The 22,804-nt window shown below is 52.1% G+C and overlaps 1 protein-coding gene across 1 annotated transcript; it reads right to left on the reverse strand.

Annotated features, from left to right (window-relative positions):
- Window positions 1-365: 365 nt before the first annotated feature.
- On the reverse strand, window positions 366-7,510 carry WNT8A (Wnt family member 8A; the record flags this gene model as incomplete). The annotated part of the gene is made up of 5 exons (XM_080398531.1): window positions 366-4,584; window positions 5,605-5,996; window positions 6,963-7,101; window positions 7,315-7,348; window positions 7,440-7,510. The coding sequence occupies 5 exons, from the start codon at window positions 7,508-7,510 to the stop codon at window positions 4,024-4,026; spliced, it is 1,197 nt and encodes a 398-aa protein (XP_080254657.1). The 3' UTR covers window positions 366-4,023.
- Between the last annotated feature and the right edge of the window lie 15,294 nt (window positions 7,511-22,804).

Genomic DNA, 22,804 nt, shown 5'->3' on the forward strand with positions numbered 1-22,804 from the left:
GTTGTACATGCAACGTGGCGAAGATGAAGACTTTAAACATGGCTGCTAAGGAATAGAGCCTGCGCAGAGACGGCTCCTCAAGGACATTGCGCAGGCACGAGATATGTAAATGAATTCTCAGAATTTTAATGAATATGTAAATGATTTCTTGGAAAACTAATGAATAGGTATGAGTAGCTTGTATGAAGGGGGGACTGAAAAGTCCCCTCGGTGTGCGTGACTTTGGTGGAGTGATCCCCCATGCACCCAGCGCTGCCAAATAAAGATAACCTGCACTCACTCCAATATTGGTGACTGATTCTTTAAATCACAGATCAGCCATGAAGGTGCTGCTCCAGGACTCTCCAAGTGGCTCCACAACCCTGCCTGGTGGGGGGTGCCCGCCTCAGGGCACCCCAGCACCCCCGCCAGTGCCCCGGGGCACCCCAGCCAGTGCCCAGCACTGAGAGGAGCCTTCGGCCCCAAAGAGGAGAAGCAGCATCGACAGCCCTTCGGGGGCAGGCAGCAGGGTTTTGGTTTGAGTTCATACAGTACCTGGGCCAGATTAAGATTTTTACTCTGTTTTGGTAATTAGGATCATTACTATCACTGTGGGATGGCAGGCAGGTTCCTCCCCAAGGCATCCTAGGGCCAGTCCATCCCTTCCTCCAAGCACGCCGTGAGTTACAGGTGCTTGGGATCAGCGTCCCCAGCTGGAGTTAACTGTGGGTGCTCATGAGCGAATACTTTCAGGTTTGAAGACATCAGCAGTCCCTTCAAATGCTCCTTGGCTGTGGGTAAAGAACCAGCCTTTACAAACCAGAAGATGACAGGATTTTGCTCTGCTCTGCATGTTGTTATTTATTTTGAAAGCTGCTGTGCGAGGGTTTGCTGCCCAGGTAAAACCACTGCTGAAACGATGAAATCAGCCCGACGGGCTGTGTCCCGCAGGCAGCCTCGGGGTCTGTTACCCTGTGCCACCCTGGGCACGTGGCGTTTCTGTGTGTGGTGTTGTAGAAACCCAGTACCAGCGGGCAGGGGTGTAGGGGCTCTGACAGTGTCATGATGGATTAAGATGATCCTGAATTTCTATTGTTTTGTAGTGAATGTAGTGAGAATTGATGACTGTTGTATCCAAGCAACAAGGGGAAGGATGAGAAAGCTTCAGCTTCTCCAAGACCGTAATATCTCTGGCAAGGTGCAGCTCTAAGCCATAGAGTTAGACATTTGTTCAGACATGGTATTATCTCTGTGAGCTACAAAAAGAGGATGGGAATTTTTATCATGGGATGGTACATAACTTTCTCTTGAGTTTGCTTCAATTTGCATTTGGTCTCTGGCTTTTGCATATGCTCGTTGCCTTAGTCTGGAGGGCAGAAATGTAAATGGATTAAAAAAAGCAATTAGACAAATTCAGAGAAGAACAGTTCATCTCCAGCATTTAAATGCAATGCAGTGGATACGAGCACTGGCTCAGCAAGCCTCTGGCTGCAGGTTGGTGGGAACGGGAGGGTTCAGTTGGAAGACAATCGGTCTTGGCCACAGCATCTCTGCTCCTTTCTACAGCCCCGTTTCCCCAGGACAGAGCCTGTGTGGGACAGAGATCTGGTCTGGTACCACAGGCACCTGCAAACCTGTCGCTTCTTGGTTTCTGCAGTAATGTTAGTTTGAAAAGATGCTCTAGAGAGATGTGTAAAATGATACACAGCGTGCCCTGAATGTGCCGGCTCACAGGGAGTCCTCATCTTGCAGGGTTTACCTGTGCATTTTATTAACCCTGCTATTGGCATATAGCGCGATGTTTTTTATGTGTGCTTGGGAGTTAGCCTGGTGAAATACTATTTCCCTCCTCCAAGTGCACATCAGTAGCAACTGTCCTGTGCTCTGTGTGTCCTCGCTTTGTGGCTCTGTGGGATCTTGGCAGCTCCAAAGGCAGCCCAGGCATGGGGCTGATGCTGCTGGGGGCAGCAGCAGACTGGGCAAGGACAGCAGACAGCACAAAAGTAGAGCCTGGGGGTTTTTGTGCAGACAAGCCGGCCACTGCACAAGATGCAGGCAAGGGGTTTTGTCTGTGTTTATTGTTTCTAGTTCAGCCTAAATTTTGGTGGGTTGCAAGTGCTGTTGTGGCAACACTGTGCAAAAATCATGGGGTTTTTTGCTTTGGTGGTGTGGGCTATTAGTTATGGAAATTTTGGAAGTAGTTGCTCCCACGGCAGCAAAAAAGCCCCCCAAGCTGATGGCCCACTGACATAGCCCTTCGAGCTTTAACGAAACTGCGCTTTGCAAAAATAAATGCATCAAAGTCAGCTGTGCTTCCTGACTTGTGTGTTTTACACCTTGAGCTTCCTGATTTGGCTCGAGCGTGTGTCGAGGCTGTGTTTGCAATGGAGCCATAGGGATACCCGGATAAAATAGCATCAAAGCATTTGTAGTGTGGGCGCAATATGCTGGCAGAGCTGTAGTTTTTTGGTTTGGTTTTTTTTTTTTTTTTTTTTACTTGTCTCTCCTCCTCTTCCCCTGGCTGGAAAGCAAACCTGGTAGAGCATCCTTTGCCCTGGCACCACGGGCACGGGCAGTGGCACACCCTGACTCCCTCGGGAGCAGCGCTGTGGCTCGGTGGAGCAATCCGAGCTGAAGTACAGCCCTGTGGAGGCCAGGAGAAGAGCAGGACCCAGCCAGGATGGCAGCAGCCAGTGCGTGTCCCCTCCTGCCCTCCCCGCCGTGGTGTGGGTCTATTTGCACCTGGAGCAGCAGGGAACCAGCAGACACATTCACAACTCTCCCCAAGTTTTCTCTCCTGTCCCCAGTTCAAAGGGCTTCTCTCGTGCCTCCGAGAATTTTGCAGTGAGTGCTGATGCTTTCCACATCAAAGCGGGGCAGCCTCGCATTGTCTGGGGGATGTCGGGTCTGAGCAAATTAAAGAGGCATTGGGAGCTTCAAAATCGGCTTTAGCCAGGCAGTGCCTGCATACTCAGCACTTGAGAATGGTTAGATATTACGGTGATAGGTATTAAAGGGAACCCTCCGGGGGCTGAAGGCTGGAGCCAACTTCTATTGAAGTCTACGAGAACAACCTTGCTGGCTTCAGTGGCTTTTGGGTTAATGATGAGAAATCTTGGAAATGCTGGGTTTTACAAAGAAGGGGATATTTTTGCACCTGAAGTCTGCTAGGAAGACAGAAAGGAAAAAGCCAATCCTTTTAATTCTGGTGTTTATTGCAAAATACAGTCCAAAAATCTAACTCTTTAGGGTTACCTTCAAAATACATAAAGAAAACAGATTGTGCTAAGCAATAATACAACTTATTAAAAAAAAAACACATTAGGCATAAAGAATTCAGAATTCTTTATCTGCTAATTTGAAAAAAAGAAAAAAGTATAAGAATTGCAAACTGCTTAATTTCATCCAGTACAAATATGTGAAGCTACTGTCTATTGGGGGCAGGGGCTCTGGTACCAAAATACAAAATTTAAGAAGGGGGAGATGGGGAAATGAAATCTGTAAACACTGGCTGTAAACTTATCAAAGCCCTCAAAAGGCTGCAGTCATCGTAGTACACACCAGGACAGTGCAAAACTTCCTCTCACGTCAGAAAGTGCATTAATTTTCCATTAGAAACGATGCCAAGCGGCTGCTGTGCATGAATGCCTGGGCTGGGGCTGCCAGGATGGAGCTGCCCCCCAGGACCCGCTTTCGCCCATGGTGCCCGTCCCCACCTTGCCGGCCTGGGGCTGAGCCCCACCGCTGGCCTTGGTGACCCACTGGCGGTGGCACGCGGGGCTGAGCCCACCTAAAAAGTGAAATTCTCTGCCCGATACATAGATAAAGTGACTCCCACCCAGAAAGAAGCTACTGGTAAGTATTGAGGAAAACCCATGGAAGCAAGAAGGACGGTGGTCCCTCAGCGCCCGCACCTCGTGCTCCCTAACCTCACAGCATCCCTGCGCACTGTCCCGCTCCCCAGGGATGCTCCTGCCCAGCTCCGCTGGCAGCTGCCGAGCGTGGGGCCACCAAAGCGTCCTCCTCGGGCACCACGGCTGCTCTCTATCTCTTATGGCCCTTGTTCCTCTGCTTGATGTGGTTGGGAGCTGCGGTGTCGCGGCGGGCGCAGAAGTGCTTGGCCACCAGCTGCCGGCACTGCTCGCACCGCACCGTGCAGCACCAGTGGAACTTGCAGTTGCAGCTGGCCACCACCTCCGTCCTCCTCTCCTCTACTCGGAGGCCACACTCGGTGCACAGCCGCCGGCAGCTCCTCTTCTCCCACTGCGAGAGGTTCTTGCCGGTCTGCAGGCACTCGCGGCCCTCGGTGCCGTGGTGGCCCAGGCTGGCGTTCCTCGTGCAGTAGTCGGGAGAGTCCTCCAGGAAGACGAGCTCCGTGGCATGGACGTGGTGGAAGGTCTCTGCTGTGACCCCGCGGCTGTCAGCGCTGTTGCCAGCTCTCATCCGTCTCTTGTCCATCTCCAGCTTGTGGGCTTGGTCGTATTTTATCTTCAGGTAGTTCCCGATCTCGCGAAACTCAGCGAGCTGAAGCCAGCAGGTCTGGATGCTGCAGCTGCCCGACACCCCGTGGCACTTGCAGGCTCGCTTCATCGTGGCTTTCACAGCCTTGGTGGAAAATGTGGTGAAATTAGGAGCAGCAGAGCATCATCTTTTAAATCTCAAAATCAGGCTCTATGGCACCCCTAATTTGGGTGGCAATGGGTCAGAAGTAGCTTGTGCTCTGCTTGACCTCAGGTCCTTTCAAGACAGGAGCTGATGCTCTTATTTCAGTTCCTGGAAAACATCTGTCCCTTTTCACTAATTTTAAAGGACAGAGATAACGAGTGGGCACAAACTATTGTCTCTAACCCTCTCAGGAGCTCTTTCTCCAGGCCAGGAAAAAAGCATCCCTGTCAGGTCATGCCCTTCTCATTCTGCTCACCTCCCTTGTTGCAGCATCAACCCATCATCCCTCTCGGAGGTTTCATTCAAAATGTGTGAAGCTGTTTCGGAATAATCATACCCAACCTCTCTGCATCTCCTCCAGGCCAAGCACTTCACAGATATTATCTACCTATCTCCCTCTGGTATTTATAAGGTCCCAAATCGCTGGTATCTATGTGAGATTAAGCCCTGACACACCCTATGAGATAGGTATGTTAAGTGTCGGGTGTTTTTACAGAGAAGGAGGTTTGGCGAGATGCTGAGAGCCTCCGCCAGCCCAGGTGGGGAGCGGGGGGCGAGTCTGGCAGCTGGCTTGTGAGCCTGGCCAGCTCACACCTGGCTTCCCTGGCCAAATGGCTTGGAAATGCATATTGCAAGAAAATAATGTGGTTCTTGCTTTGTTTTACAGAGCAGCCAAGCACTAGGTGAGTATAAACCCCATGCATTTCTGAGTAAGTGGTGCGTGCTAGCAGTCAAGTGCATTACACGCAGCTGCAGCAGCTGGAAGTGGGAACAACTCTTAGTGCCGTTCCTTGTCATCAGGTTTAGGGCCAAATTCTGGCTGTATTTTGTCCCCCATGCAAATATTCCAGGGCTGAGATTGTCACCGAGGGCTGGAGATGGGGACCTCAACAGCCCACCGGACTCTCAGATTTTTGTTTTCAACAGACACTATTTATTATTATTATTATTATTACTTACGAGTCTCCCAACTTCGTTGTTGTGCAGGTTAATCAGCGCACGGGTGTCATGTCCTGTTTCCAAAGCATCCACAAAGAGCTTGGAAATCCTTTCCCCAAACTCCACGTTGTCGCTGCATCCTCCCCAGACCCAGCCTCGGCCACCTGCAAGACAGATGCACGCTAAGCGCAGAACTGCCCCGTCAGGCCAAATTCTGCCCTGAGATCCAGGGGGCTGCGTGTGGGGATGGGGAGGCGATGTCAGCCCATCTAGAGATGGCAGCTCACCGACGCGGCCGTTCCTGGAGTCGTCGCAGCCGCAGCTCTCGAAGTCCCCCATGCTGCAGTTCCTGGTGAGGGTGTACATGACGCCGGCCGAGCTGATGGCATGGACAAAGGATGTTTCCCGGGTAGCTGGGGAGAGGGGAAAAAAAGCTGTCACATGCAAACATAGACATCGGCCCTGATTTATTGGGAATGAAGATCTACTCTGCAAAGGTGTGAGAAAGCAAAAGACCCCACCAGTTTGTGCAAAAGGTAAGGTGCTACAGAAATTAAATGTGCATAACTGGAGTCTTTTCAGGCTTCAGTGTCAAAGGTTTCAGCAATTTGACATAATATTAAGCAGGTGTCCGTGCACGGGATGGAGTTTCTTAGGAGTAGGATCCTAAGGCGATGTCCCGGCCCTGCTCTGGCCAAGGCCAGTTACCACTCCCCTCACCTGGTGCTCAGCTCCTCTCTGTCCTTTCCTGCTCTAGGGGTATGTTCCTGCTTTGATCTTGCCTGCTGGGGATAATCGTCACTGATCTCGTTTCAGTCGGTCGGTTGTTGAACCTGAGCTAACAGCTGCCTGCACCCACGCTTCTAAGGTAGTTTCTTTTTTGCCTTTCCTAACAGATTCAAATAGAGATGCTGCTCTCGGGGAAAAAAAAAGAGATTTCTGCTTGTTGAAGCAGATTTGAAATAGACCCACAACTTTCTTAGGAAGAGAGTTTCTTTGTGCACATCCCTGGTTTCACCCTCGGTCTCTCCTGTGCTTCTCCCAGCTGCAAGCTCAGGTGCCTCTGGCATCGCGCTCCCTGGGATGCCGCACACAAAGCGGCAGGAGCAAGCCCAGGGAGCGGCACCGTGGGAAGGACCCAGCATGGATAGGGATCCAGAGAGAGCCTGCCATTCCTAGAAAAACGTTAGTGCTATTTATTACACCAATTAATACAGACAGAGGAAAACCAGACCTGATTTTTAGGACACTAAAGCTCTTCTCCATCAATCAGTTCAATTAGCAGCACCAGCTCTCTCCGGAGTGCATCCCGGCTCGTACCCGACGGCATCCCGGGATGGGACGGGGATGCTGGTGCTGGCAGGTAAAGGCACACTCACCGCTGCGGAGCCGGTTGTGGGTGGAGAGCTGCAGGGCGCTCTCGGGGCAGTTCCAGCGCTCCCATCCAAACTGGAACTTGCACTCCTCCATCCCGCTGTGCGCCCCGGCCGCCACGCTGCTGGAGTATGTCAGGTAAGCCTGGCACAGAAACAGCAGGGTTAAAACCCACAGCGTTTTACCATTTATCAGTGAAAACAAACATAAAAGGGCTGCGAGTCCTTTCCCCTCATTACTCAGCAGGACTTGGAGCCGATATGCTCTGGCAAGTCTGGTTCCTTGGAAAAATACTATTTCCCATTTGCAAAACAAAATTGCTCTACTTAAATTCCTGACGGTCTGCGTGTTAATTACCTTAGGTCCTGTCATCAGAAAGTTATTCACAGACCTGAAATGAAGAAAAGAAAATGAATTGCAGAGTTTATCACAGGTTGAAGAGCATCCCTAAAAGATGCCCTTTCCACTGAGTTGGACCCTACCATGCTGCTGCGTGGAGAACGGCACTGTAGACCCCCGTGATGGAGAGGATGAGGAAGGTGCTTCTCTTCATGGCTGTCACAAGGAGCCGGGTTGGATCCTTTTGCTGATCCGTAGCTCTCCACACCGCAGGTCCCCGAGTGAGCAGGGCCGCCTCCCTCTGCTCCTTCCCAAGGTGAGCTGTCAGGATGGAGGGAAGCTGCAGGAACCTACAACCCTGATATTTATAAGGTGAAGTTGTGAATAGTCAAAACCCCCCATTCATTTGCTACCCAATGACTTAATGTGATAAAAAAGCTCCCGCTCCAATGGGTGGCAAGGAACCGCCTAAGGTTGCACTTCAAAAGGCGGCGCGGTGTCCCTGGGAGCGGGATGGTCTGAAGGAGAACAAACTTCCCTAACAATGGGACACTTTTAACTCTCTTCCCCACCACTGGCCATCCCTTTCTCTTGGCCCCAAGTCCGCTTGCCTCCTCCTTTTCATTCTCTGCTTGCCAGCGGAGGCTCAGTCCCTGCGTCCCTTCGAAATAACAAGCTGATGCATTTCTATAGTTCCCTTGCTATCTGCCCGCTCCCTCCTACGAGAACTCCCCGAGGAGTTTTAACAAGTGTTCTGTAAAGATCTATAGGGGATAGACCTCCCAGGCCTTCTTGATTTGAAGAGATGCATTTAATGGTGGGACTTTTTCCCCTTCTTGCCTTTTTATGATGAAAGTTTCTGCATTTCCATCCTGATAACAGCGTGTACAGTTCGGGAGTGTTTGGAAATTTCTCTAATTTACGCGGCTGCAGCTTGGGAACACTGTGTGAATCATTTATGTGGTTTGCTGCATGCTCCAACGCTGTAATTAGGGGAACGGTTTTCTGGGGTTAGCAATTTCCCTATGGTGAAGGCTGCTGCAGCAAAAGCACGGCTGCTCGCTGGCTCTGCAGGCAGAAGCGCTGCCCATACCCCTTGAGCGGAGTGAGGGGCCTCCACCGCTGCTGAGCCATCACCTCTGCTCAGGAAAGGAAAATCCTTATCAGAGGAAACCAAAAAAAGCCTCTTAATAGTTATGGCCAGTGTCATTAGGGGCTGTAAGGAGCCTTAGTGCTGCAGATGGAGCAACAGCGAGGTGGTGTTTGTGGAAACCTCACGGTCTGTTTTCCTGTGGCTGGATGGTCCCAGCCAGGGGCTGGCTCACCCTGGGCAGGGGTCCTGCCCGCTGAGCGGGGCACAGTGGGTGCTTAGCCTGAAAGCAGTGCCGTGCTGTGCCGTGCCAGCAGTGCCGAGCAGTCCCCCGGCTCTGCCAGGCATTGCTCTGTGGTGCAGAGATGCAGCATCTGCCCGGTGTTTCAGCATCTGCTGGCTCCGTGGCAGGGCAGAGGTGCTGCCTTCCTCCTCCTCCTCCTCCTCCTCCTCCTCCTCCTCCTCCTCCTCCTCCTCTCGGTGCTCCGGCTGACCCCTGGGTACAGCTGTCTCCTGCTGTTAATTGCCACTGCTGCAAGGGCGCTCACGAAGGGGCTGCCAACGTGAGGTTCAGGAGCATGGGGCTGCACTGCACACGGCACCTGGGGGTCTGCGCCGCCAGGAAAAGGGGCACAGGGTGATAAACCCCATCTTTGCACCCGGGCGAGCCAGCGGCACTGCGGTCCGGCAGGAGGTTGCACTTGAAACACATTTGTGAAGGGCTTTGCTGTCTTGCCATGAGATGCATGAGAGCACTGCGATGCCAGCAGCCTGCCCTGTGGTTTCCCACCTCGCCGCGCCGGACAGCTGAGGTGCGGGTCCCAGGACCTGGGGAGCTGTCACTGCTCTCCCTCCTTGCTGCTCCCGCCTGCAGAGAGCACAGGGGCTCTCCCTGTCCTGCTGCACACACCAGCGAGCGAGAGGAGAGCCCTCTCCTTCCAGACCCTGCCAAAGGGAAACCTGGAGTCACTTGGGCAAAGCCACAAACAACTGTTGCAGCCAGAGGATTAAAATTGCAGATTGGTTGAAAAGCAGGGATGCAAAATACCTTCCAAGTGAGCACAAAGTTGGTGTGGCCCCGCCAGCATGGCAAAACCCTCTGTGAGTCAGCATTTTAATCGTTACCATCCCGAACAGATCCTACTTGTCAGAGCTGTCAAAGAACAATTACTGGGAATAAAGTCTTTCCCATGTATCAGTGAAGTTCATTGATTAAAGCTCATGCATATGGTTTGGAAATCTGCTGTGCATTTTCTATATGCTCAGGTAATTTTGGGGTTTGTGTCTGGCTGTCCCTGGGGGCATATCGATGGTTTTTAGTTGGTTTTTTTTTTTCTTGTCTGAGAGAGAGCTCGTACAGCTAAAAAAAATGTTGGCGTGTCTGCTATGTCAGTTCACACATGATATTCCTATCACACGCCAGAAGAATAACAGCGTCTCTGGGCGTGAAGCTCTGCTGCGAGCAGGCGCTGCAGTTGGCAGGATCACACAGCTATTTGCCTGGGCTATTAAAAATGTCCTTTCCAATTAAAGTCACAGGGATCTTAAAAGTCACTTGTAACGCTGTCACTTACGCTAGTTGTCAGCAAACAAACCAGCGTGCTGGGACAAGCCTTCCCGTGCTGCTGCAGTTTTTATCTGCATTTACAGCTCGGTCCTGGTGAGCGGGAGCCAGAGCTTCTGTGGGGTCATCCAACCCAGCAGGTTGATGGGACTGCAACGATCCCAGTGGTATTGCTCCTGGACTTTCCCACCTTAGGCAAAAGCAGGCTTTGGTCTCGCTGTGTTAATAAATTTTGCACTTATAGAGCGCTTCATGTAACATCATTGCAGTAAAAGGGATTAAATGTAGCTGTCTGTTTGCAGTTGGGTAAACTGAGGCACGGAGACGGGTGGTATTGAGCTCTCAGGGCAGATCAGTGGCAGAGCTGGACTGGGTGTAGCTGTTTGGAGGTTGATTTCGGTGCTTTGCTCTGGGCATTGCTGGGCGTGTGTGGGCGAAGCCCAGCCGGGCTCCGGAGGGCTGCAGGGCTGGGTGCTCCCCCATCACCCATGAGAAAATCCTGCTGGTCCCAGCCTGGGTCACCTGAGCCGTAGGTCCCATCTGTGAAATGATGCTGAAGGAGTTTCTCTTTGGTTTACCTACCGCCTAGAAACTTGCCTTTGGTTCGGTTTTGGATAGGGGAAAAAAACCCCAAAACATCTGAAAGGAAAATTCTGTTGAATTTACCTGGTTATGCAGAAAATGAAGTGTCAGTTGTTCCGGCAGCCTCGGACCTCGAGGCGCGGTGGCACCGCCGGAGCCTGCGCTGTCTCCATGCTCTGGTGCGGGGCAGGCTGTTGGGAAAGCCGTGTCCTGAATGTCAGCCAGAGCCCCTTGGCTTTACTGATAAAATGTTGATGCTTTGTGTCTCATTTTCTTGCTACGTGACCAAACAGCCAGTGCTTTTCATGAGATGATCGAAATCCTAAAATATTTTGGGATCTGCTCCAAGTCAAGAGGCAGTAAGAGTAGATACAGGCCCATGCACCCAAAAAACCCTCTTCACATTAGAATATGGATTGAGGGGAAGGCAGACATAGGATAAATCAGTTTATATAAGTGCCACGCACCGCCCGGCGGCAGGTCCTGCGGGGATGGGGTCAGAGCTTGTCGGGGCAGCAAGCCCGTGGCTGTGGACAACAGGAACATAAAGCACAGACCACTTGCTAAATTGCCCTCGGCAGGCGACACATTCAGACCCCTAGCGTCAAATCCTGCACTCTGGCTTCATTACAATAGAGATCCACCTGGGTAATTAGAAAGCCACCCCCTCACTGGCGAGGTGGAGGGTGTTTTATGGTGCTCTCCCGCACCGCTCGCCCTGGGAAGCCGCCCGAGCTCCCCGCAGGTGATGCCGTGTCCTTGATCTGCGCGCGGCCAGCTGCTCAGCCAAGGGGGACGTGTCCCTTGGCTTCAAAATACTCCGTCACGGAGGACTGCAGCCATGGGGCAATCCTCCTCCATGCTCAGCTGTAAGTAGGAATTGGTAGGATTTTTTTTTTTTAGTCTTCCCGATTTTTTTAAATTGGGGAAAATATGTCTCTGTTGCTCCGCCTGCCGCATGGTCCTCGTGGGCTGCTGTGGTTCCCGGTGGGAGCAAACACCAGCAGGACCTGAGCCCTGGACCCAGCAACACTGGTGGGGGTTTTGCCTGTATAATGAATATGTTTGGATTAATGAATGGTAATTGAGGATGGAGGTGAAACTGAAATCGGGTTTTACGCCACACCTATCCCACGGGCTTAGTCCTCTTCACTCCTCTTTTGGCACATAGAAGCGGCCTGACGTTCACTGAAAACAAAGTTAAAACATCCACTCGTGCCAGCTCAGGGTGTGCTTTCCTAGAGAGAAAAAGATCCCAGGGAGTTCCTGTCTCCTGCCCCGCACAGCACTCCGTTCCCCCTCAGCTGTACCGATGCAACCAGCTTTTCTGCCTTTTAATCCTGGCTCCCGACACAGCCCCACGTGCAGTGTGAGGGGGTGAGCAGTGAACTTCGTTGGAGGGCCAGGATCCAGCAAGTCCAAGGTAAGAGGCTCTGCTCCCGACGGGAACACATCCTGGACTAGAACACAGGACCTCCGGATGCCCAAAACCAGGACCACAGGAAGCTCCAGGCTGCACAGTTTGGGAAAAATCTTGCATTTGGAACCAAATTCTGATTTTTCCAGCCACAGACTGGCTGGGGACACGGATGCGTCCCAGCAAGGGCTGTCAGGGTGATTCTGGAAGAGCGTAATGTCCCGGTGGGAGTTGTAGAAATGGCCCCAGCGCGTTGCAGAGCTCTTGGGCCTGTGTTGGGTTTAGGCGAGCCACGAGCTGATGGAGCAGATGAGGGAGGAAACCGTCATTTTTCCACCAGTGAAAGGCTGAAGGGGTAGATTTAACGTGCTGAGCTGGTCGAGCGCGTCTGTGCCATGGTGGGGGGACAGGCTGAGGGACGGGTCGGGGTCCTTCCAGCCTGACCCACTGCTCCTCCATTCTCGGGGGCAGCGGCGGGGGGGTCGCCCTGCCAGCAGCACCGCCCGTCCTCTGGGCATCGCTGCTTGCTGACCTGTGGGCTCCCACGCGGCACTGCCAGCCCTGCCGTGCTGCAGCCGGCCCCCGGGCCCGGGCCATGGAGCCCAGCGGTTCCTCTGGCCGGGAGGGCTGCTTGTTGGTGAGGGGCGAGCCGGGGGGCTGCAGCCCCTGGCCAAATTGTCTGCGGGAGGCTGCAGGCACCGCTGTGCCGGAGGCGGGGGCGAGCTGCGTGCCTGCCGGAGAAGAAGCTGGCGTGAGCGTTGGAGGCAGCAGCCTCGGCCTGGGAGCCAAGCCTGGACATCGCTCACGGGAAGAGCAAGGCTGTTTCACTTGCAAGAAGATAAAGGGCATTTCTTCCCCTTCCTTCCCCCTGGTTTTGCATTGCGTGCTTTAAAGTTGGATTTTCCCGCTATCTTCGCACTCCAGTGACTTCCCCACTCGCCTCCTAAGCCTCTGTCTCCCTGTCCTCACCCGCTTCCAGGCTCCCGAAGGCAGCTCCCTTGCCCTCCCAGCATGGGGGCAATGAGCAGACCAGCCTGCAGAGTCAAACGTCTCAACACAAGCTCTGGCACATCCCTCGGCCGAGCCACAGGCAGTGGCATCCCCTCTGTGCTGGGCGGGGGTGTCCTGTCTCCTGCCCCATAAGCTCCCGGCCCTTCCAGTGGAGCAAAACTTCTCCTTGCTGAGCATCCACCCCTGGAAAAGGGCTGTTGTGGGGCTGTCGTGGGCTGTTCGTCCATCCTGGCTGGGTTTCCGAAATCCCAGTGATTGCTCCGTGCCTCTGTCTCCACAGCATCCAAAAATGATGCAAAGCTACTTTTGGGCAATGACATGTGCATACTTGGTCCTGCCACATCTTGAGCTTCCACAACAAGCGGGTCAGAGTGAAACACCCATGTGCAGATCGACCTTCAGATCCCAGTGGCTCCGAGAGGACTCAGCTGCCCGGTCAGCCCCAGAGAGGCATCTCCGTGACCCGATCTGCCTCACCTCACCTGCCTCCTTCAGGTGTGTCCTTCAAAGCCTACGGGGCTGTTCACACAGCAGCATTATAAAGTAGGGACAAGTGTTTTGTTTTTCTCTCCCTCTTTAGAGGAAGTGTCATGCAAAGCGGTTAGTGCAGCGGGTAGGTTACTGCCTGGGCATCGGCATGAGGGGAACACATCTTTGTCCTGGCAATGCGTCACCTCAGCAGATAAAAGCCTGTCCAGGAAGAGATGGGGCACTTGATACGGAGGAAAATTATCACCTCCTTCTTAATCATTCCCGGCCAAACTCAAGTTAAATTAACTGATTACAACCTGGCTCATGTGGTGCTCCCCAGCCTTCCCCAGTGTGGTTCCTGGCACTATCCCTTCACGGCTGTGGTTCGGTCACTCCTCCTGTCCCCCATCCCCTTCGTGTCATGGGGGACAGATTAGGGCCAAAGATCTTCATTTCCGAGCTGGAGGATACGTGTGTACCCGGTGCTGGCTGTGTCTGCAAACCGAGTGAGGGAGGTTTTGAGACTCCCAGAAGAAAATGGTGATTTAAGCTACAAATATTTTCTTAATTTTATTTTTTTGGACAGAGGCAATTCTGAGTATAGAAAGCTGAGGCTTCCTCTGGGGGATCCTGCACTGGAGAGCAACCTTAAAAGTTCTTTGAGTCTTGGTGGGAGAAGCAAAGTGAGGAGAAAACTTGCTTCGACACCTGCTTTGCCCCATGAAGGCGGTGGGGAACCCGCACTGTGCGGGGGCTCGCTCCCCCCGTGCTGCCCGCTGCGGCTGCGGCACTTTGCCTTCCTCCCCTCCAGGGAAGCTCGTCTTGCCTCGCCTGTCTTTTCACAGGTCTCGAGCCGCATTTTTCCATTTCTTAATTGAGAAATTAAGTGGAGCATTGATGTCATGTTCGTATATAGGCTTTAATCAGCCTGCGGATGAAGGTAATGCTATGCATTTATTAATCTCTGATGTGGAAGGGGACATCTCCAGTACAACCTGAGTTCAGAGTAAGGTGACAACTTGTGGCAAGGTCTCTGGCTTCACTAAACCAGTTTTAGGCCTTTACTGTTTGGTTTAAAGTTGACATGATGCGAATGTGTAAGGTGGGGATCTGACTCATAGATCCAGCTTGTCAGCATCCTCCAGGCATGGAGACCTGTTAGGACCCTCCGTGGGATGAATTTTTCCCAATGACACCCTTTGAAAACAGATTTCCTTGATTGTATTCACTCTCTGAATCCCAGATCAGCTCTGAAAACGCTGAGAGGCAGTTTTGGAGGGAGCTTTGCCCAGCCCCACTGAGGATGAAAACAGGACATTTTGCATCCGTAAATTCAGAGATGGTGGAAACGGAGCAGAACCAACAGCGCCGGGATCAAACACAACGGTGCAGCGTAGCAGGAGCAGAGGGTGCAGTAGCCGGGGGCGGGGGGGGATGCCGGGGTGATGTCCTGGGGTGATGTCCCGGGGCAGTGTCCCCCACAGGCTGGTGACAAAGCTCCCCCCTGTGGGACGTCCTCGCACCGCACACCCATCCCAGCCCATCCCAGCACGGTTCCTGGTGGCAGAGGCGGGCTGGGACACCACCGGCGCTCAGGTGGCTGGTGGATGCGGATGGATGGGACAGGCTTGCAAAGTCCCCCCACCCGAGCAGCTCAAGTGGCAGCCAGGATAACAGCCGCCCAGCCATCCCGCCTGCCAGGACAACCTCCAGTGATCTGATGCTCATTGCTCAGGTTGGCTGGCCTATCTTGGGTTTTTTAAGCTGTATTAAAAAAAAAAAGAAAAATAAAATTGTATTGTGGCTCTCTGGTTATTCTGGCTGTGCTTGGAACAACAAGGAGCAGTATTTTTGCAAAATGTTCTTCCAGGGACAGGAAATCTTGTCTGCCCACAGCTGTTGGGAAATAACGGAGACGGTATTCAGGGACTCTGCATTGCAACGGGCTTCTGCTGCCTGCGTGAGCGGGAGGGCGGCTGCTCAGGCATCGCTCCCAGTTCACACATGGTGGAACCAAAGTGTAATGAGATGATGAGACTGGCTCAAGGGGAGAGGCTTGGCACACAGGTTTCCTAAATCCTGCCTGGTTCACCTCCCTGCCAGCCCCCCTTGCTTAAATCCCCCCTTGGTGCAGTCAGCAGCGTTAATATGCATTAACCGTGGGGCAAGCGGGGTGCTGCTGGTCCTGAGCACTGGCAGGTCTGGCTGGAGGCACCTGGTGCCTGTGGGGAAACCCAGCCCTGCTCCCATTGCTGCTTTGGTTCCTACTTGGCTTCTGCAGGATTTCGCAGTGCCTGGGGGGTTCACATCAAGGCTCAGAACCCCTCCCCAGGGACCCAGTGCACACTGGTACAGAGACCAAGGTTGCTGACGGGTGTTGCTGGTCAGCGTATTTACCTCAGCGTGACAGAGAGAAATAGCATCCCTGCCATTTGAGCTTGGCTCTGGGATTTACATTTTTTTTGCCCATTCTGAAAACCGAGTGCTATTTTTGGTTAAGCTCTTTTATTTCCACCTTGGTCATGCACCACTGAATGCTTCAGACATAAAGTTTAGAAAAGCAGGTAAGTTAAAGCTTTATTAGTCCTTTGTACAGCTAGAAACTAGATGAAGCTGGGGTCAGCGCCGTAAGGAGCCAGCGCTCACATCGGGGCAGCTCCTGTCTGAAATAATCTTCCATTCTCTATCGTGAACAAGGAGGCAGATTCCTGCGGCTGATACAGCCAAACCAGTGTCCTGACGCTTCCAACTCCCCGTATATTCATGAAACACATTAAAAGAGAAGTAAAATTAAATTGGAGCCCCAGCCGTGCACATTGCGCTTGGGATGATAAAGCGGTGATAATGAAACGGTGCCGGAGGTATGTTAAAACAGGGATGCGATGATATTCAGCTGGGTGCATTAAGAGAAGCGATGCTAGCGCGGACCCAAGCAGGGTGGCACATCCCTGGGAGGCAGCCCCGTGCTGTGCCATGCCGTGCTGTGCCATGCAGCCCGGGGCTGGCCCGCAGCGGGGGGATGCCTGGGCAGGACCGTGTTTCCCGTGCCATCATGACAAATCCCCACTCACTCACACAGGGAGCAGTTTCCTCCAGGTTTTCCCCTCTCTGAAGCCCTCCGTAGAGCAAACACCTCCCTTTTTTTCTGCAGCCGGGATGTGGGGAGCGCTGGGTGGGCAAGAGCTGTTCTGCAGTGGCACCCGCAGCCCGCCCGTGCCCAGGCTAATGTAATTTTAGCTGCCGCTGTCTCAATCTGGGTTAAAGCCACCAAAGTCATTAGTGTTACTGGGGATGTCAATGTCTGCCAGTGTGGGACAAACTGCAGCTGGCACAGAAGTTGACACCTTCTCCCTCCGAACGCCCTCACTCCTTGCCACCCTTGCTGGTACCAGGTGAGGTCTGTGATGGAGCTGGTGCACGGTGGTTGATGGCCAGAGCTGGCACGAAGCAGTGCTGTGGGCTCCGGTTACCCAGCTCCCACTGACACAGGAGCCTGGACCAGACAGAATTAAAATGGGCCAAATCAGGAGGAGCGATGGGGAGGCTGGAGCTGTTATAAAGCCGTTATGGAGCTACCACAGGACTCTTAGCTCTTGCTACCCCTTCTCCCTGGAGAGAAGGATCCCAGGAGCGATGCTGCTGCCCTGGAACATCCCTGCTGCCTCCATACCCTGCCCTTGGGCTCAGCCCCAAGAAGCTAAACCTTCAGCCAAGGCGTCTCATGGCCGATTTCCTCACCGCTAAATGAAACATGTGATATAGGACCTGCACATGTGTTTCTTTAACACTTTGAGGTGCTGACTCGGGTGCTAGCAGGGATGGGGGAACCAGCCATGGTCCCGAGTGACCTGGGGTAGCTCCCATGATGAGACAGAAAAAGAAAAGCCCAATTCTCTTCTCTGAGGAGGAGAATTATTTCCAGCATCACGAGAAAACAAAGCAGACCAAGAGGGATTATTTTCCCCAAACAAGATGCTGTTTGAAAACACCCACTTGGAGTCACACATCATTTTTTTCCTCCCTGCTTGTTGCAGCTTTGCCAAATCAAAAAATTTTGATACTGAGTTAGCCTCTAAATTCACGAGGCCAGCTTAAAATTCCTGAGATTGCTGTTTCATTTTGAAAAATCTCATTCTTTTCATTCAGTGCCTACTGCTGGAGCCCTAAAGGACCCCATTTTCACAGGCCTCTGATTACAGCAGCTAGAAACCCTCTTTTGCTCTCCCCTCCACCTCCTTTTTTCCTGCTTCCCCATCGATCGAATGAATTCTGGAGCAGGGCCTCGAAGCAAACACAAAGAGAGATTTGCAGTTGATGGTAGGAGCTGTCAAGAGCTGTTGTCAGCACAGCGTACAAGATGTGCGTGAACCATCCCCAGCAACTGTTCCTTCCCAAGCCAGCTCTTCTGACAAGACAGAAAGCACACGAGGCCGCCTTTCCCGGCACAGATACCCACCACAGAAGATGCAATGAGAGCTTACCCTGCTGTCAATTTGAGCGGCGTTGGGTTTGAGCTGGAGAAACACCCCCGCACATGCACACACCTGCTCCCACATACTCTGGCTCAGCCCCAACCATCCCCGTGCCGCGTTTCACGTTCCAGGCTCAGTGGGTTTTGCTGCTGGGACATGTCTCGGTGCCCAGGATCAGGCTGGGACGGCCGGAGCTCGCCGGGGACCCATGGAGCTGCTGGGTGGGAGCAGGTGGGGTGGCCGGGGCTGGCTGCCTGTGCTTGGGCGCCGGGAGGACACAGCAGCTTTGTTTGCCCGTGTGCGGTGTGGGAGGCTCCCCCAGCTCGGCACCAGAAGGTTGGTGCTTTTTCAAAGGCTATTTATTGTTTTCACCCTGTTTTTTTGGAAAAAGAAGGGGTGAGCTGAGCAGAGGCAGAGCCACCCCAGCTTCTTCTGCCTCCAGTTGCAGCTGCAATCCCGGCCCCCAACCTCCCCCATCCCGCACGGCTGCGGGTCAGACCCCCAGTCCTGCTGAGACCTTGGGCCCCCACATCTCCCCCTTGGTTTTTCCCCCGTTCTCTCACACAGGAGAGGTCTCTTCTGTGTCAGGAGCAACGCCGATGGCAGAGCGAGAACACAGAGGTGTTTTCCCAAAGCTGAGACTTCTCCAGCCTTGGCCTTGCATGGGCATCTCGGCTTTCGCTGTGGGAAACCAGCCACCCGGCCAAAGCCGATCGCCCTCATCGCTGCAGAGCTGGACCTAAAGATTCGCCGTGAGATGCCTCAGCAGCCAGGGGACTGATGACCCAAACAAGAGAGAACTCCCAAATATGTTTGAATAAAAACCCCACATGTGCTCTGGGACTCGGTCTGTGGTACCCGAGCCAGGGTTGGCAGGATCTCCAGGGGGTTTTAGTTGGGCTCCACCTGAGATGCAACAGAGATGTGCCCTTTTCTTAGGAGAGCTGCGTTCAGGGTTTGCCCTCCCTGGCTTTCACTGTTATCAAATGCCTGCCTAACGAGATTTATTAAATCAACTAACTTCTGTATAACACCCACAGGAATGCAGATTTCCCCTGCTCAGCCAGGGCTCACCGTGGCTGTGCAGAGGAATTAGAGGTGACTCACAGGGGCAGGCAAACTTTGCTGGGATCCCGAGGGGGCTGGATCTGCCCCTGGGATGCAAGGAGCAAGACTGGCTTCGTGGTGATGCCAAGAAAGCAGGTGTTTATCTGCATGTAATGATTTTTTTGCTGTAACTGGATTAGCATGGAAACTGTTTTCCTTTGGGGGAGTTGCAAGGTAGCCTCTCATTATGTAAAGGATCTGAACAGCAAAGGGCTGTTGCTAATTGGCAAAAATACTTAAGTTTCCCACCTGAAGCTGGTTGAGTTTGCTGATGAAGTTGTCTGCAGCTCAGCTGCCCAGCAGCACGGAGGCTAGGGAAGGGCCCAAGCTCCTGCTGTGGGTGGCTATGGGCAAGCCCCAGTGCTGGAGGATGCTCCCCCCAGGAGGGAAGGTCAGGAGCAGGTTGACACCCAGAGGCTGTTCCCAAGGTGTGGGTAAGGTGTTTGGCTTGTCTCGTAGCTCCCGTCCAATGGCAGGAACAGATATTTCCTTGGGATGGTGACTAGAATGATGAAAATTCACTGTCTTAGCCTTAAATGATGAGCAATTTCCTGGTCTGTGCCCTCAGCTCGCCCTGCAGATAAGGGCTGTAATGCTCTTTGACTGAGATAATGGGCAGCCAGACCCAGCCCTGCTCTTGCCAAATTCGAACCTTGTGATCCAGTTCCTGGGCTGAAGTGGTTTTGCACAGCAGCGGAGAGCGATGCTTCTCAAATGGGGGTACTGTAGCTACACATCTTTAACTTTAAGCCTCTCTTAACTGCTAATGGTGAAAGAAACAGTCTCCAACCCCTGCTGCAAAGCCATGTTCCACCTGGGGCAGGTGGGGAGATCTGGACTTTAACCTTGAGGAGTTTTTCCTGGTGTGCTCTGCTGTAGCTTGACAGCTTTTGCAGCCTGACCCAGGGGTGGGGAACTCGGCTAAGGTTTCTGTTGTCTACGCAGCCTTTCCAGCGGGGCGAGACATGAATAAAAGGACTGAGGCTTTGGGTTTATGGTGTCAGGCTTTAAATGCAAACAGCTCATCAGGAGGGGCTCTGAGCCAAGGGCTTGGACAAGTCTGGTATCTCCAGAGCTGTAGACAGTGCTCTGGTCTCTAGCGTGGATCCTTAGGGCTGCATTACTAATCCTTTGTATCTGTGCAAACACGACAGAAGAATATCTCTGGTTTTTTCTTGCTTTGGCCAGACCTCCCTTCCCTTCTGCCAGCAAAGCACAGGGCTGAGGACACAGTCCTCTGGGAGAGTCTCTGGGAGAACCTGGGGTACAGGCACCAGCCACTGGTTCGGTCGTGCCAAAGCGGTTCTTGGTGATTTACGGTGTGTTGTCCGGAGCGAGCTGGCAGATGCTCTGAACTGGCAGGGGTGGAAGGAGATTGTCACATGGAGCAAAACACTGTCTCCTGGCAAAAAAAAAGGAGAAAGTCTGGCCTGTGGGCTTACCCGCTGAGTGCAACGCGGTGCTTAAAAACCACCCTGTGGAAAACTGACAGGTAATCTGGCTGAATGGTATTAACTATATGAGTTTGCAGTAGGTGTTGTTGCTCCAAGTGCTATCTCTGAATGCTTTCTTCACGAAGGAACCATCACTAAAGCAGATTATTTAAATAATGTTGAAGGCTCAATGACCCTGAAACGCGTTGGGGTGAGGGTGTGAGTCACACAGAAAATAGCAACTGTTTTCCTTGTTGCTCAACCTTTTGTGTTCCTCACCTTTTTAAATAAAAAAGATTTAATTAATACATCTGGCAGACCCTAAAAACCCCACCCAACTCTTAGAGTCAAGTCATGTGCCAAGGGGAATGAGGTTCTCAAAGGAGAATGTGCAAAAAAACCTTGGTCGTGAAAAGAAAACAGTAGCAATGTTGAACTGATGAGTAGTGACTGGAACAGCAGTCTTGGCCCTCTGAGTACCACTGACATTAATGAAGCTTTAACTGGAATCACTGGTCCTGTATGCTCTGTGTTTTCCTTTGGTTTCTTGGCCACCTCTGTTTACTTCTCGTTGCCACTGGAAGTCTCCCGTTTTGTGGCTATGCTGCTACTGTTTAATTGCAGTTCTGACTATTCGCATTAAATGTCAAGTGTCAAGCAACCCTTAAGTAAACGAGAGCTTTCTAAGCACCATCCCAACCATTTGTTTCTGTTTAGTGAGGCTTGTAGGCTGGTTTCTGCCTCGCCTTATGCAGGTATAAGCCCAGAGTAACCCCATCAAAATACACAGAATTGTTGCTGTTTCACAGCGCATGTAGGATCAAACTGAAGCTCCAGGGACAGCAGTTTATCTTCCCAGAGCAAGCATTTGTTTTTCTAATATGATTGCAAATTAATTCCAGAGATAATGTGATACCATGTAATTGAGAGTCCCCTTGAGCTGGTACCAGAGCTTATTTTTGCCAAGCCCTTGCAGAGCAGCGAGGATGCTACTGCACCTCCAATAATGAAAATTTAGGGAGTCCTTGCTTGCTTCCTTGTGTCCTATGCCCCTGCGCTGCTGAAGGTCTCTCTCTCTCATCCCAGAAAATCATCACAATAAGAATTTTTCATTCCTTTTCTCACCTTCCTGCATTCCTATATTACTTGATGTTAGATGGGCCGAAGGCCACGTGTGCTGCAGTTGCCCCAAGGCTGGTTGAATCTTGGCAGGCTAAAGAGAGGGGAGGAAAAAAGGCTGTGGAGAGGGTGCTGCAGCCCTTCTCCTATCTGGGATGCAAATTTGAGTATTTCTTCAGCCCAACCATCAATTTTTCAAGGAGTTTGTAAGTAGGTATCTGCCTCTGAGACATTAATTTATTGTTGGCCAGAACAGAAGCAGGCCAGCAACGTCCCATCTGATTTGTGCCTGATGCCCAGCTGGGGGTTTAAAACTTTAGGAGCTACTAGCACACAAAATCTGCCCTGCTGTGTTGCCCTGAAACCCTCTTTTGAGTGACACAGGGAAAAGGAGTGAAGTCTACAGGCTGCTGCAGAGGCAGTCAGGGGTGTCTGGGGTGTTGGTGCCATCTGGGGTGACATTAGAGGGGCTGTGTGCCGGCCTCGGGGACCTGTGGGTGCCTGGGGTAATTCTTCCCAACCTGGCTGTGCCCTCTAGGTGCTGTGGCAGTGCAAAGTGAGAAGGATGCTAGTAAGAGTTTAGTGTAAACTTATTTCTGCAAGGCTCAAAGACAGCTGATCAGAAGAAACCTGTTTATTGTGAGGCTTAGGGAAACAATTTTTATGCAAATGGTTTTTTTTTGGGCAAGTAACGGCTTTGATACAGAACTTGGAATTACAGTTTTAAGAATACAAATACATGGTATCTTGTTCAACAAATACAAACCAAACTTCTTTCCAGGGGAACATTAAATGAGCCAATGTTTGCTAAAATAAATGGGCAACAAACATGGAGGGGGATGCACAAAACAAAACAACCCAACTCTGAATCCAAAACCCCACTGAAGAAGCAGCAGTCACATCTTCAATTTTATGCTCAGGCTGTACTTTCACTTTGCTTTTCCTGTTCAATAGCTGCCAGAAAAACAGAGGAAACAAAACCATCATCAATAAGCATTATAATGATTCTGCAGGATACAGATTTCTACGGTCATTCTTAAAGCCGGGGGATGGTAAGTCCGCACTTGTTTTCTTTGGCCACCTGGAAATGGCCCCTCACTCCCACAGCTGTGGAGCTAGTAGGGTGCAGTTCATGACGGGCAAAGTTCCTCTTCCATTTACAGCTTTAGCATTGCTAGGGATAATAAAGAGGGAAAAAACCCATATCTTATGTCGAGGGACAACGCATCTCCACGCCTATCG

The sequence above is a fragment of the Falco punctatus genome (genome assembly GCF_963210335.1).
Source record: "Falco punctatus genome assembly, chromosome: 8".
In the NCBI taxonomy this organism is placed as follows: Eukaryota; Metazoa; Chordata; class Aves; order Falconiformes; family Falconidae; genus Falco; species Falco punctatus.